Here is an 11,873-nt window from a genome sequence, read left to right as displayed (position 1 = left end):
CTGTGGAAGAGGAAGATTACTTGTGTGTGTGTGTGTGTGTGGTTGGGAGAAGGTAGGGAGAATTTTTAAATGGCATTCAGAAAGTGAGACAAACTTTACCCATGGCTCTGCACCAAAAGGGACAGGGGAGTGTTACATTGAAGGCAACAAATTGGTAGCTGCTCAATAAATAATTATTGACTTAAGAATACACCAATCACTGTACTGACTCGGAAGTCCAAAGTATTCATATACTGATACACACCTTCTTCAATCATTCTACTTTGTAAGGATAGTAGAGGGATGGTGGAATAAGTAGATTACAGTTATGGTAGCTCCCGGCACTCATCCCTCAAACATTTACTGACTGCTTACTGTGTGCAATGCACTGAGCTGACTGCTCAGGAGGTGCCAACCAATCGACCACTGTATCATCACCTATGTAACCTGTTTTGCAGTGGAGGGAGGGAGGAAGGGATGTCAAGTTATTCCATTCCTCCCTGTGTGGCAAGCAAGCCAGCAAGCAAGCAGGCAAAAAGCAAGCTAGCTAAGGCCAACGCATTGGTCTTAAGCACTGGTCCTTCACAGTGATTTTGATCTATGACTAGCATGTCTCAGCCTTGGACTTTTACTATGTGCCAAGTACCATGCTTCACTATCTCATTTAACTCCTAGAACCCCGACAAGTAGTAGCTCTTCTTACGCTCCCTTTAAAACATTGAAAATGATTCTCAGACAAGTCAAGCTGCAGTCCATCTGAAACCAAGGCCTGTGTTCTGCCATGCTATGCTATCTCTCAGGGACCAGGATAATCATAATGCATCATGTTTGGTAGCACAGCTTTTTGTCTCTCCAGGGTACACTTCTAGGAGCCTTTGGGGCCTAAGAGGTCTTTAATATACGGTGGAGAAAAAGGTCCAATAAAAAGCCAAGAAAAGAGGCAAAGAGGCATCTTACCAAATATCCTCTACCACACTAAGGTTAAGGAAAAAGAAGAGTTTAGGAAATAATGGCAGAAGACTTCACAGAAGTCTAGGGAAAAGGGAATCCTCAGTAAAGGGTATACTAGACCCTTAATTTTGGGAAATTCTCAGCTTTACTCCTCTTTTAGAATAGACATCCTGTTAGCTAAAGCTTTGGTTGAGGAGGTATTGATTTTATAACGTTAAACTATTTGTAAGAATTCTCTCCATTGAAGGTAAAGTACATTTCCCACTTGTTATCAGGATCAACACATTACCTCCAAATCTTAGTTTTTAGAAGCAAAATTTCCCTGCACCAAAGAAATTTTAAAAGATATTGGAGGTAAAAGAGAGAAATGTAAGAAGGTAAAATACATAAAGAAAGGTTTACATCATTGCCACCAAATGCTTTTGAGGCCCAAAGAACTAGCCAAGTGGTTAAGCCTACAGTAGGTACTGTGGGGAGTTTAGGTTAAAAAAAAAATTTTTTTCCTTAGTAATGAAGATCTAGGACACAGCCAAACTTTAACTTTGCTTTAAAGATGCTACAAAGAGAAAGTCCAGCCAAGTTTGCTGAATAAATCAAGAGGGGGAAGCTTCCTACCCAGAGCATGGGGATAAATTGAACTTTGAAGACAAAACCTTTGGCTCACCTAAATATCTCTACTAACATTTCCCTTTCCCAAGACATTTCTTCAGCCTGAGAAACAAGGAAACAGCCACCTCCACCCTGCCTTTTAAATGACCCTGGTTGGTCAGGTCAAGACCAACGGAAAAATATGAAGTCTCCCAAACACAGGAGTCAGTGCCAACTTGTTTGATACTGAAGTAAAAAAACCCAAAAAACAAAAGCAAAGAGCAAAGTACTCTGAAAGAAGGCCCTAGCTACATCTACGGAAGATTACATACAACTAATGGCCCACTACCCGAAAAACCAAGATTTCAAATTAATACTTCATTAATCTCTACTGCCTTTGACAATGATTGGCTACCTAGAAAATGGGACCTTAAGTATTGCCTCATGTGGATGCAAAGGATTCCTAGCCAGGGGAGGAGAAAACAGAATGCTTTCCTCCTGGATGCTGCCCGTCTTCTTTCTACCCATTCCAACTGAAATACTCCAAGAAAAAAAACGTAGGAAGTTTCAAGTCTTATCTCCTTCCCACAAATTATGTTGCAAAGGACTTAATTCTCAAAAAGAAGGGGATCCAATGGGGAAGGGAAAGGAGGTAATGTGGTTGGAACATCTAATTTGCTAGGAACCTCAGCAGATCCAGGGTGTACTGGTTTAGCCAACACCCTTTTAAGTCAGACACAAACTGCAGCCTGTATTTGTTCTCTCTGTTGGCACTGCTCACTAGCCCCTCCACCCATATCTGTGTTCTCAACGTTTGACTCTTGCCACAGTGATAACAAAGGGAAAGGACAGGAAAAAAATAAAATAGAACCGTAAGGTAACTGTAATATCAGTTTCTAGATAGATCTCAGCCTCCTTATCCCCTTCCCCTCAAACTTGTAACTAAGCATTAAAGGTTTCTTCTGTCCTCCCCCAGCAGTTCGTCAGAAATTGATATTTAATTCTACATTACACTTGCTCCTTTCCTTTAAGGCATTATGTGCTTCTTTCTACTTCTACGTGGGGGGAGAACAGGATTTTTACTTAGGAGCCATCTCACTTGTGGGTATCCCTCTTGCAGCTTTGTCTGTGCAGACTCAATGAGTTATTACTCAGCAATTGTGAACAGCAGCCGACTTGTCCGTACAGTTACTCATAAACAAGTATGAGAAACGCCTCAATACCCTAAAACCCACTCAGATAGTGTTTATGTTATTCTGTCTACATACATGAGGGGGTAACTCATTCCTTCTATACCATATTGGCTTAAATAGAACAATTTTGGGGAAGTTATGTATTTTCAACATGCTCAGAAAGGCCGATGAGGAATTCTAAAAGCTGTTGCTTCCTTGGGGTGGAGACAGGAATCAGGAGGGCAAATCAAGGTCCCAACTGGGGACCAGGAAGTAAGGGTGAGCCAGATTCCAGAAGCAGCTGGCATAGTGGTACACCCTACCTGCTGGGTGTGTTCCTAGGCTATTTCCAAAGTGTCTGGTGACACATCTGTAGCTTCACGTATTCAAGGCTGCTATTTAGAGCATTCTACCCTGCCAGTGACCCAGCCTGGTCTACACGCAGCAACTCTCTTTAACCCTTAAGCCAACATTCGATTTATTAAGCCTCACTGGGTTATGAAAAAGGGATGGGGCAAAAGAGAGGGGTTGAGTGTAGCTTCTGTATGACAGACTGTCAATATGCAAGAAGGGCAGATGTGGGCAAAGAATTGACCAGAAGGATCCCTATCACCACTACCCCAATTTTATGTTTGCTTTAAAAATGCTTCTTCGCTCACGACTGTACAACTTTTTGAAGACATAACACAAGTTATCATCCATACAGTATACCCACTTCATTACCAACCATTCCCTGAACATCTTGATCTCACCCCACCCATCATCCCTTTCAAAATTGAATTTCATAAAGGATCAAAGAGAAAACCACAAGGCCATAAAGATCTCTCAAGAGGCTCAGACTGCCTTCAGTGACACTGAGTGCAGAAGTCAAAGGGCACGACAGTTGGAAAAGATCAGTGCGAGAGGGGAAAAGTCAACCACACAACAAAGGAAACCACACTTTATTAAACAGGAAACAAAAACAATTTTGGGGGCAAAGAGATTAAAAAAAAAAAAGAGGAATGACTGGAAGAGAGGAAAGGGCAAGTGGTCACAAGGAAGGGATGAGATGGGTGGTCTGTGGCATCTGTGTTTGCCTTAGAACCGTGCAGGCACATACACCAGCCCCTCTACCCTCCATGCACTCTTAGACCAAAAAGCCAATACAATTGTATCTTCAGAGATATATCCAGGCTTTTCTTCCTGCATTCTGTAGCTGGTTTCACCTTCAGCCCTGGACAGTCATGTAGGGTCTTTGCTGGAGAAAATTTAGGTCTTTCCAACCATAGGCCTGTTCCACAAAGCAGCGGTTTCAACTCCTGGAGAAGTTCCCTCCTATTTGCACTCACCAGAGAAGCCAGGGGCCCTTGGTCAAAGCCCCAGATCTCAAAGAAAAATGTCAAACCTTTAGAACTAGTTATTTTATTAAATGATATTAATACACATTTCAAAAGGATTTCATTGTTGTTGCCTCTAAAGCATGTACTTGTTTTGTTTTCCACACTGAACACGTGAGAATATCAATCCAACATATCTAATTTTAATCTTAACAGGCACCCCAGCCCATTCGAAAAAAGGGGGGAGGGGGAGGAGGGGAAGAAAAAAAGGGGAAAAAGCAGTAATTTACAGCGGCTTCAAAACAATAACAGCTGAAGCTTAATTCTGCATGAACCAGTAACTTCAGGATTGATAGTGAATATTTTGCGATTAGAAGTTTAGCATATTCACATTATCTAGATAGGTTTGCTGTACCATATATATCACAAACATTGTACTCCTGGGATCGGAAAGGATAAAAGGCCTATTCTCTTATCATTTTACCCTCCCTGGAAACAAACCAAATTCTGTTTATTCTCAACTTTTGGGAGGGCAGAGGGGAGCAGGGAGACAGGTTTCATCTAAGCTGACTGAAGAGTAAACTCTTACAAAATACTCAAGGACTCAATTTCTGATACTGTATCACTGTGTTTTAAGTGGTACCAGTGTATTCATGGCCCCCACCCACTGATTCTCTGTCTGTGATTTTACAGTGAGCACCAAGGACGTTAGTAACAACTTCACATATTCTGCTTGCATATGAATCATGTCCTTGCCAAGATACACTATGCTATGCTTTCTTTAAAAAAATCTTGTTTATTTTTTAAACTCAGGTTGAAATACAAAAGTCAGAGCATGGGCACGGAGTTTTAAATCACAGACAAAGAAAGAATAAAACCCCTTTGTTTCATGTTATGAATACCAGAATTGTCTTTTTTGTTTCACTATATCACATATATACATTGTTGTCTTCATTTACTGCTGTAGACAGATTTCCTTAAAGTTAACAACAGCTGACAAGTCACATACAAATCCTCACTTCCATCTTGAAACAAATGCACTGAGGATTTTGTGGCTTAAAAAAAAAAAAAAAAAACACTCCACAAAAAAACCAACCCTTAAAAGTCCATCTTTTAAACTGTACAACAAGGTCCTTCTTTCATGGATTAGCTATCATGCTTTTGAGGACAATAGCCCTGCCCCAACATTCAGGAAGCCACTGTCTTGACAACCCCGCATTTTCTGATAAAATCAAATGGTCAGAGAGCCTTTTCAAGTAAACACTACTTTTAGCTTAAACGAGAGCAGCAAAAAGAATTCACATTCTTTTATTCTAGAATAAAAAAACATCCCACTTTTCTGCAAAGGAAGAAAAAACCTATCCCAGTTTCGAGTCAGAGAGAACTCTCCCTTTCCCTCCCCCCACCCCCATCTTCACACTCTCTTATACTTTTCTCTAAACAAATGTCTTAGGACTCAATATAACTGTACTGTTTCTTTGCTTTGCTACACTATATACCCCACCCCACTTACAAGGTCATGGTATCATGCATTTTTGCGGGGGGGCGGCGGGGGGAAGCTACAGGACAGAGAGGCTTGAGAAAGTCAAAGAAAGAAAGAACAGTTGGCTTAAAACCAGAAACGCATTAGGAAGATGAATGACTTGCAGGATCCTAACCAAAGAAAACATGACGAGCCCAAATAAATAATATGGAATAAATTACACAAAAACTCCCAAACTATGATGCACACCTGGTTTAAGCTGCTCTTTATCTGAAACGCTCTTTATCTGAAAAGCAAGTTTCTTTTGAGACAAATAATCATCTTCTGTCACTACACTGCCCACTCTCTCCCATCTTTAATATTTCGCTGGAGGAATCCAGAGCAATCCCCATACTTCCTACAGTTACTCCTATACTAACTTGGAAGAAAATATGAAACTTGCTAGAATTTCCTTTTTTTTTACTCATCTGGCTGGAGATGACCAGTGTGTACCTTGGGGTAAGACACTAAATAAAAAAGAGTAGTAAAGCAACATTTGCCTTTCAGTGTCCCTAGATATAAAGATATAAACACTCAGAATGCAGTGATTGTCCTTTTCCCAGTACTAGTTGTAGAAATACAAATAAGAAGCCTTTCAGTTCAGGGACAAGAAAAGCATTCCTTTCTCATGGAAAATGACTAAGGGCAGAAACATTATTTTCTATTGAGAGTGGGAGGTGAGGTTAAGGATTGAGCCTTGAAATGTGACAGGCTGCTATCTGTAGAGTGGGGTAAATTTGAATTTATCGGGTCCTCCTGTTTCTCTGTAAAGATACATATAAGAATACCCACTTGTCACTAAGACAGATCTAAAGAGGTATAATATAAAAAAAGATGCTACTGAACTTCTTCCTTCGAAATACCAAGAAGAGGGGTGAATACAGGACTAGGTCAAGGGGAAAAGAAAGATAAAGACAAATATTTCCCTTTCCCTTGTAGTTAACTTTTGCTGAAAACTACCAACAAATGCCACTTACGTTAGGGAGGCACCATGGTAAAAATGTGTACTTATTAAAAAATACAGGGATAATATTTGATAACATTTCAGTTACACCTTCATATCAATTGTCAACTGTAGTGACTCTCTCTGGCTAAAGCAGAAATGAAAACTGAGGGAGGAAATAGTCAAGAAAGAAAAGCAGGAAGAAAGAGGTTGGTGCAAGATGTGTGAAACTACCTCAGAAATGTTTCCTTGTTTATGACAGATGGGCAGGTCACAACACACCATTTAACAGTTCCTTTCTCTAGCTCTCTATATTGTAGCTACTCCTTATTTTAACCTTTAAATTATATCCAGCCCCCTTTCTTTCACTCCAAGTAAAAAGAGGAAAATTTTTTACTAGGATAAAATGAGGTCCGTATCTCCTCAAAGTTACTGCCTGATAGTACTTTAGAAGAGGAAAAAAAAAGAAGCTTTAGATTTTAGGAGAGAGGTAAAGAACTCAACTGCAACATGCCTTTAAAAACAAAACAAAGCAGAACAATACAACTTGACAGGTCCCAGGTCTCCCACATTTCTCCCCTGCAACATCTCCTGGCTGTCAGCAGGCCACAGAGCATACAGGGAAGAGAGCCACACTGGTTACAGCAGTAAAGGAGCTGGAGAGAGAAGGGGACAGGAATCCTTCACTGACTACTTTTGACATGCCAAGCCCAAAATAACATCCCAACATTGCACATGTTATTATCTGTACTGATGGAAGTTTTATTTCAAATGTAATAATACTCTTCCATAGATGGGGTAAGATACGAGCTGTTTTCCTCCCCACCCCTCAAACCCCCAGCCAAATGAAGTGGCTTTGGTTGTGTTTCTTTGCCCCCCACCCCCTTAAAATACAAACAAGTTGGAGAAGGTGGGTATAAGTGCAGTGGGAGGCAGGACTGGATGGAATAGTGAAATGTGGGCATATGCACATGGGACTTTTTAATTTGGAAGGGAGGTCCTCTGTCATAATAAAAAAAAGAAAAAATAAATCAAAGGAGGGAAAACAAACAAAAACAAGAATAATAAACCAAACTCCTACTTCCAATTCTCTCTAGACTGTTCAAAATGCCTTTCCCTTAGTTTCCATCAGTACCTGGGAGGGAAGAATGGGCGTTTTGGTGCAAAGAACGGAGGGCCCCTAGCGAAAGGTGGCCTGGGTCTCTTTAAACTGTGAAAAGGGTCTCTGCTGAGAAAAGGTTCCCTAGGCCGGAAGTCTGGCCGGGGACTCCGCAAGATCATACCACTCCGGCTGATGGCGTCTCTGTGTGAGGGACCCAAGGGGGGGCCGCTGCTGTTGCTGCTGCCTCCCCCACCTCCTCCTCCATGGGCTGGGCCCAAGTGCTCCAGAGAAAGGGAGGGTAGGCTCAGGCTCTCGCGTACACGGTTAAGGCCAGGGCCGTTGAGGTCCCGTTGGGTGGGGCCCCCATGGTCCCTGGGTCCTGGGAGCACCCCAAAATGATCAGCCAGGGTCCCCTGAAGGAGGGAACTATGGTCCTTGGGAAATACTGCCACAGCGCCCGCCACTCCGTGCTCTGCCAGTGGTGGGGTCGGGAAGGGTACAACCCCAGAGTGGTCAACAGGAGGTGGAGGAGGAGGAGGAGTGGAGAAAGGGACGCCACTCCCGCCACTGCTGCTATGTTCCCCAGGGGGCGGAGGAGGGGGTGGGGTGGGGAAAGGAACTCCGCTGTGCTCTCCAGGAGGAGGTGGGGCAGCATGGGCCAGGGCTGCCTCCTTTGTGAAGGGGTTCGAAAGATCCACAGAGGGTAGATGAGTGGGTGCATCTCGAGAGAAGATACCACCATGATCCTTAGGAGGGGCAGGTGGGGCAGATGATGGCCCCACTGGCTCTCTCTGGAAGGGTGTCCCATGTTCCAATGGGGACGGGGGGAGATGATGCTCAAATGTTGAGTTGAAACTGTTGGAACGAAAGCTGCCGACACTTTCCTGAAATTGGGGTGCTCGTTCTTTGTATGGTGCTGTTTTAAAGCCAGTGAGGCCTCCGCTGCCCCCACCCCCAAGGGATGCCAACTCAGAGGCACTTGAGGGGCCATTGTCAAAAGAGCTGCCTGAGGTGCTCAGATCAAACCAACCCACCCTTGAAGCCTCACGCCCATGTCCTCTATTTCCCTTCCCAGGAACTCGGATGGACTCTACAGTCTGTATTGGCTCCCCTGACATCCTCCTATTGGATGCATTATGATAACCCAAGGTCTCTATAGGGGCCCCCTTTTCTTCCGTACTATCAGGCAAGTCTAAGCAGGAGGAGGAGACTCGGGTCTCTATGCGGTAGTGCTCTTCTTGCTGCTGCTGATCACTGGCTGTCAAGCTGGGCTGGGAGAGGTTTGAGAGACTGACACCATCACTTGAAGTGCCCTTGCTGGGGGCCTGGCCAAAATGTTTATCATCTGAGGGCTTTCGCGAGGCATTTTTAAGCATATTCTTAAACTCAATCGTCGATGTGGTGGAAATGGTGGAGGCCAGGACTTTCTCCACGCCTGACGTGGGTGGGTGGCCCGTGGGAGCAGCAAGGGTATTCTGCGGAGAGAAAAGGGAACGATGTGGAACTGGGTGAGGAGAGTCTGGGTACTGCTTCTGTGGCAAACTGAGATGCCCAGTGGTAGACTGAGACAAGTTATTGTGGTTGGAGTCAGGGGTGAAAAATGAATCATTCTTACTCGGTGATGGTGACCGGTCAGACCCAGGTTCATTCCCTCTTATGCTGAAGGCACCAAAAAGCCCAGGGGAAGACGAGAGACGGTCACAGTTCTCACTAGAGTCCAGGAGGGCCCTTACAGATGGAGGGAAGGCAGACTTTACCCCAAATTCTTGGCCCCTGTGGCTGTAACTGGACAAGATGGGCTGGTACTCGGTGGTATCAGAAAGCTTGCTTGATTTCAGGATAGATTTGGCTGGTTTCTTCTCTAGGTTCATCATGGCAGAGGGTGGAGGCCCTGAATACTCAAAATCTCGGTAATCTTCATCTTCCTGGAAAGAAGTATCTGGATAGAATTTCTCCTGTGAAGAGTCCATCAGGGAAGATGGTCTCTCCATTCCATCAGAAGGCTGCTTATAGGGTGATTCACTGCCCAGGCCAAAGGGTCGATACGTAGATACAGAATTGGAGAGCTCTCGAGGATAGCTTTCCTCTCTCCCAGGGGGTGGTGATCTTGTGCTGCTGGGTGTTGAGGAACCAGGGCTAATGATCTTAGAAAGCAGGGACATGGTATCTACACTGCTGGATGTGGGCTTGTCCATCATCTCATCCTGGGTGGGTGTCCCACTCCGTTCATCCCGCACAGGGGTTCCATCAATGTTGTCGATTGATGTGCTAGTAGGGCCACGCTGGAAGTCTGAGGGATGGCTTTCTGCTGGGGCACTGGATCCCAAACTGCTCAGGATTGGGATGTTTAAGTTTAAGCCACTGAAACCAGGATTACCTTTTAAGAAGTTGTGGATCTTCATTTCCAGGCTTGGGGAGGTGGACTCTGACTCCAGCTTTGGCTTGGAGATCTCTGAAGATTGGCACATGGCAACTTCAGTAGGTGGGGCAGCAGGGCTAGTACTGTGGGTACCTGTAAACCCCAGAGTGTTGGATGGTAGCTTGAAAGTAGAGCTGGGGAGCCCTGGGCTTTGCCCAATTGAGGCCTTGCTGGCTGAAGTTGAAGAGACTTCAGAAGTTGATGAATTAGGGGAATAGCTAAAGCTTTTCGGAATAAAGGATTGGGTATTGGAGGGTAGATTTCTTCCTTTTATGCTAGAGACTGTGGTGTTGGCAGGGGAAGCCGAAGTGCTCTGGGATGCAGCTTCGCTGGATGGAACTGGGTTCCCAGTAACACTCTGAAGTAAAGATGACAGGCCTGTAGAAACAAAGATTAGAGGAGTTAAAAAGAACTCCCTACCTTCCAATGAAAACAATGTAGGCTAATTGGATATTCTCATTCATTCCAGTGGGAACTAGATAGACATTAAAATATGAGATCAAAGGGAATCCAGACCAAACAAGTAAATGGCTAAATGTTATAGAAAACATTGGACCTATTTATCAATATAAGAGCAAATTACTGAAATGTTTCTAGTAGTCATGAAATAAGTCCAACATGGCAAAATAAAAGGCAACAGGATGGGGGAGATTTTAGTGTCAGAATCATTCACAGTTTAAACAAGACAAAGCAGGAAAAGAAAGGGTGCAAAATTACTTTTAAAATAACACTTTAAGCCAGTATTTCTTAATGTTTGGTCTGTGGAACTGTTTCTCTAAACGCAAATAGATATTCTGCCCTATCCTTCCTTTCCAACCTCCACAACTGTCTCTAACAAGTTAACCTACACTGTTATCCTCAGGAGAGAGAGAGCAATATGCAAATTGCAGGAATTTATTTGAACTGGGACGCTTTTTTCAAGGAGCATCTCTTGCCACACTGGTGTTATCTTTGGGGAAACAGAGATTTGGTTGTAAAAATTTTAGTTGTAAAATGTAAAAATAATAAATATACAAACATACACCACAAAGCTTATACAGCTAGACCATTGGGGCACTGATTCTTTCACAAGAAAACATACAATCCCCTTCTTATAGCTTGGAAAATTCAAGGATTATTCAGGCTTACACTGATGAGATTCAACCCCACTCACTGACAGACAAAACCTTCTCAGAAGCACTGAGAAAGAATTCTTTGGGGCAAAGAAGACTAAAGTTCACCAAAGCAAACTGCTCTTGCAGAAAAATGCTTGGAAAAATACTTGATAAAGAGATAACAGAAGGTCCTTTATATTCAATCATATTTTGGAAAATCTCCTCAATTTCTGATCACAAATGAAAAGTTTATGTATACTTCACCTGAATTTACAGCTTTCAGTCATACATTAAAACTGTTCCTTTATAACGATATGTGAAAGAAAATAATATTTCATGATACTTCAATTAATGTTTCTTCAAAATATCAATTTTTATCCTTATTTGCTAAGAGATTTAAGGTCTTAAGAATTTTAAGTTTGCTCCATCCTTGTGACATTTTCAAATGCCATCAACTTCTAAATAATGATGCACGGCTTTTATTACTATCCAGTGTTTGATAATATCCAAATAATTGAAATATTATTTCAGTTATTATCCTCCTGAAAAAAAAATCCATGTTTCATTTCCAAAAAGGTCCCTGGCTATATAATTTTCCCCTTCCTAACAGTTTGATTTAATTCTTAGTAGTAACTGCTCTTACCAAAACCAGAAGTCTTCAAGCACTAGAAAGTGAGATATGATAATATCATGATTTAAAAAAGATATTTCAGTATTATCTTTCAGCTGTTGTGAAATAAATTCTTCAGAAGACCATCTTCTTAACAAAGATACTACTCAGATTTCT

General features: G+C 42.7%; 1 protein-coding gene across 4 annotated transcripts in view; it reads right to left on the bottom strand.

Annotated features, from left to right (window-relative positions):
- Positions 1-5,060: 5,060 nt before the first annotated feature.
- RPRD2 (regulation of nuclear pre-mRNA domain containing 2) overlaps positions 5,061-11,873 on the bottom strand; it is an 81,440-nt gene continuing 74,627 nt past the window's right edge. For 2 of the 4 annotated variants that reach the window (XM_032603738.1, XM_032603737.1), the window contains exon 11: positions 5,061-10,370. In XM_032603738.1, the coding sequence (XP_032459629.1) occupies positions 7,600-10,370 (2,771 nt within the window). In that variant the 3' untranslated portion in view covers positions 5,061-7,599. The remainder of the gene's footprint in view (positions 10,371-11,873) is intronic. The other 2 variants (XM_032603740.1, XM_032603739.1) reach the window with 2 other exon arrangements.

This window comes from Phocoena sinus, chromosome 1, assembly GCF_008692025.1.
Source record: "Phocoena sinus isolate mPhoSin1 chromosome 1, mPhoSin1.pri, whole genome shotgun sequence".
Lineage (NCBI taxonomy): Eukaryota > Metazoa > Chordata > Mammalia > Artiodactyla > Phocoenidae > Phocoena > Phocoena sinus.
The sequence above is the reverse complement of the archived record's forward strand: the minus strand, read 5'-3'. Positions and strand labels throughout refer to the sequence as shown.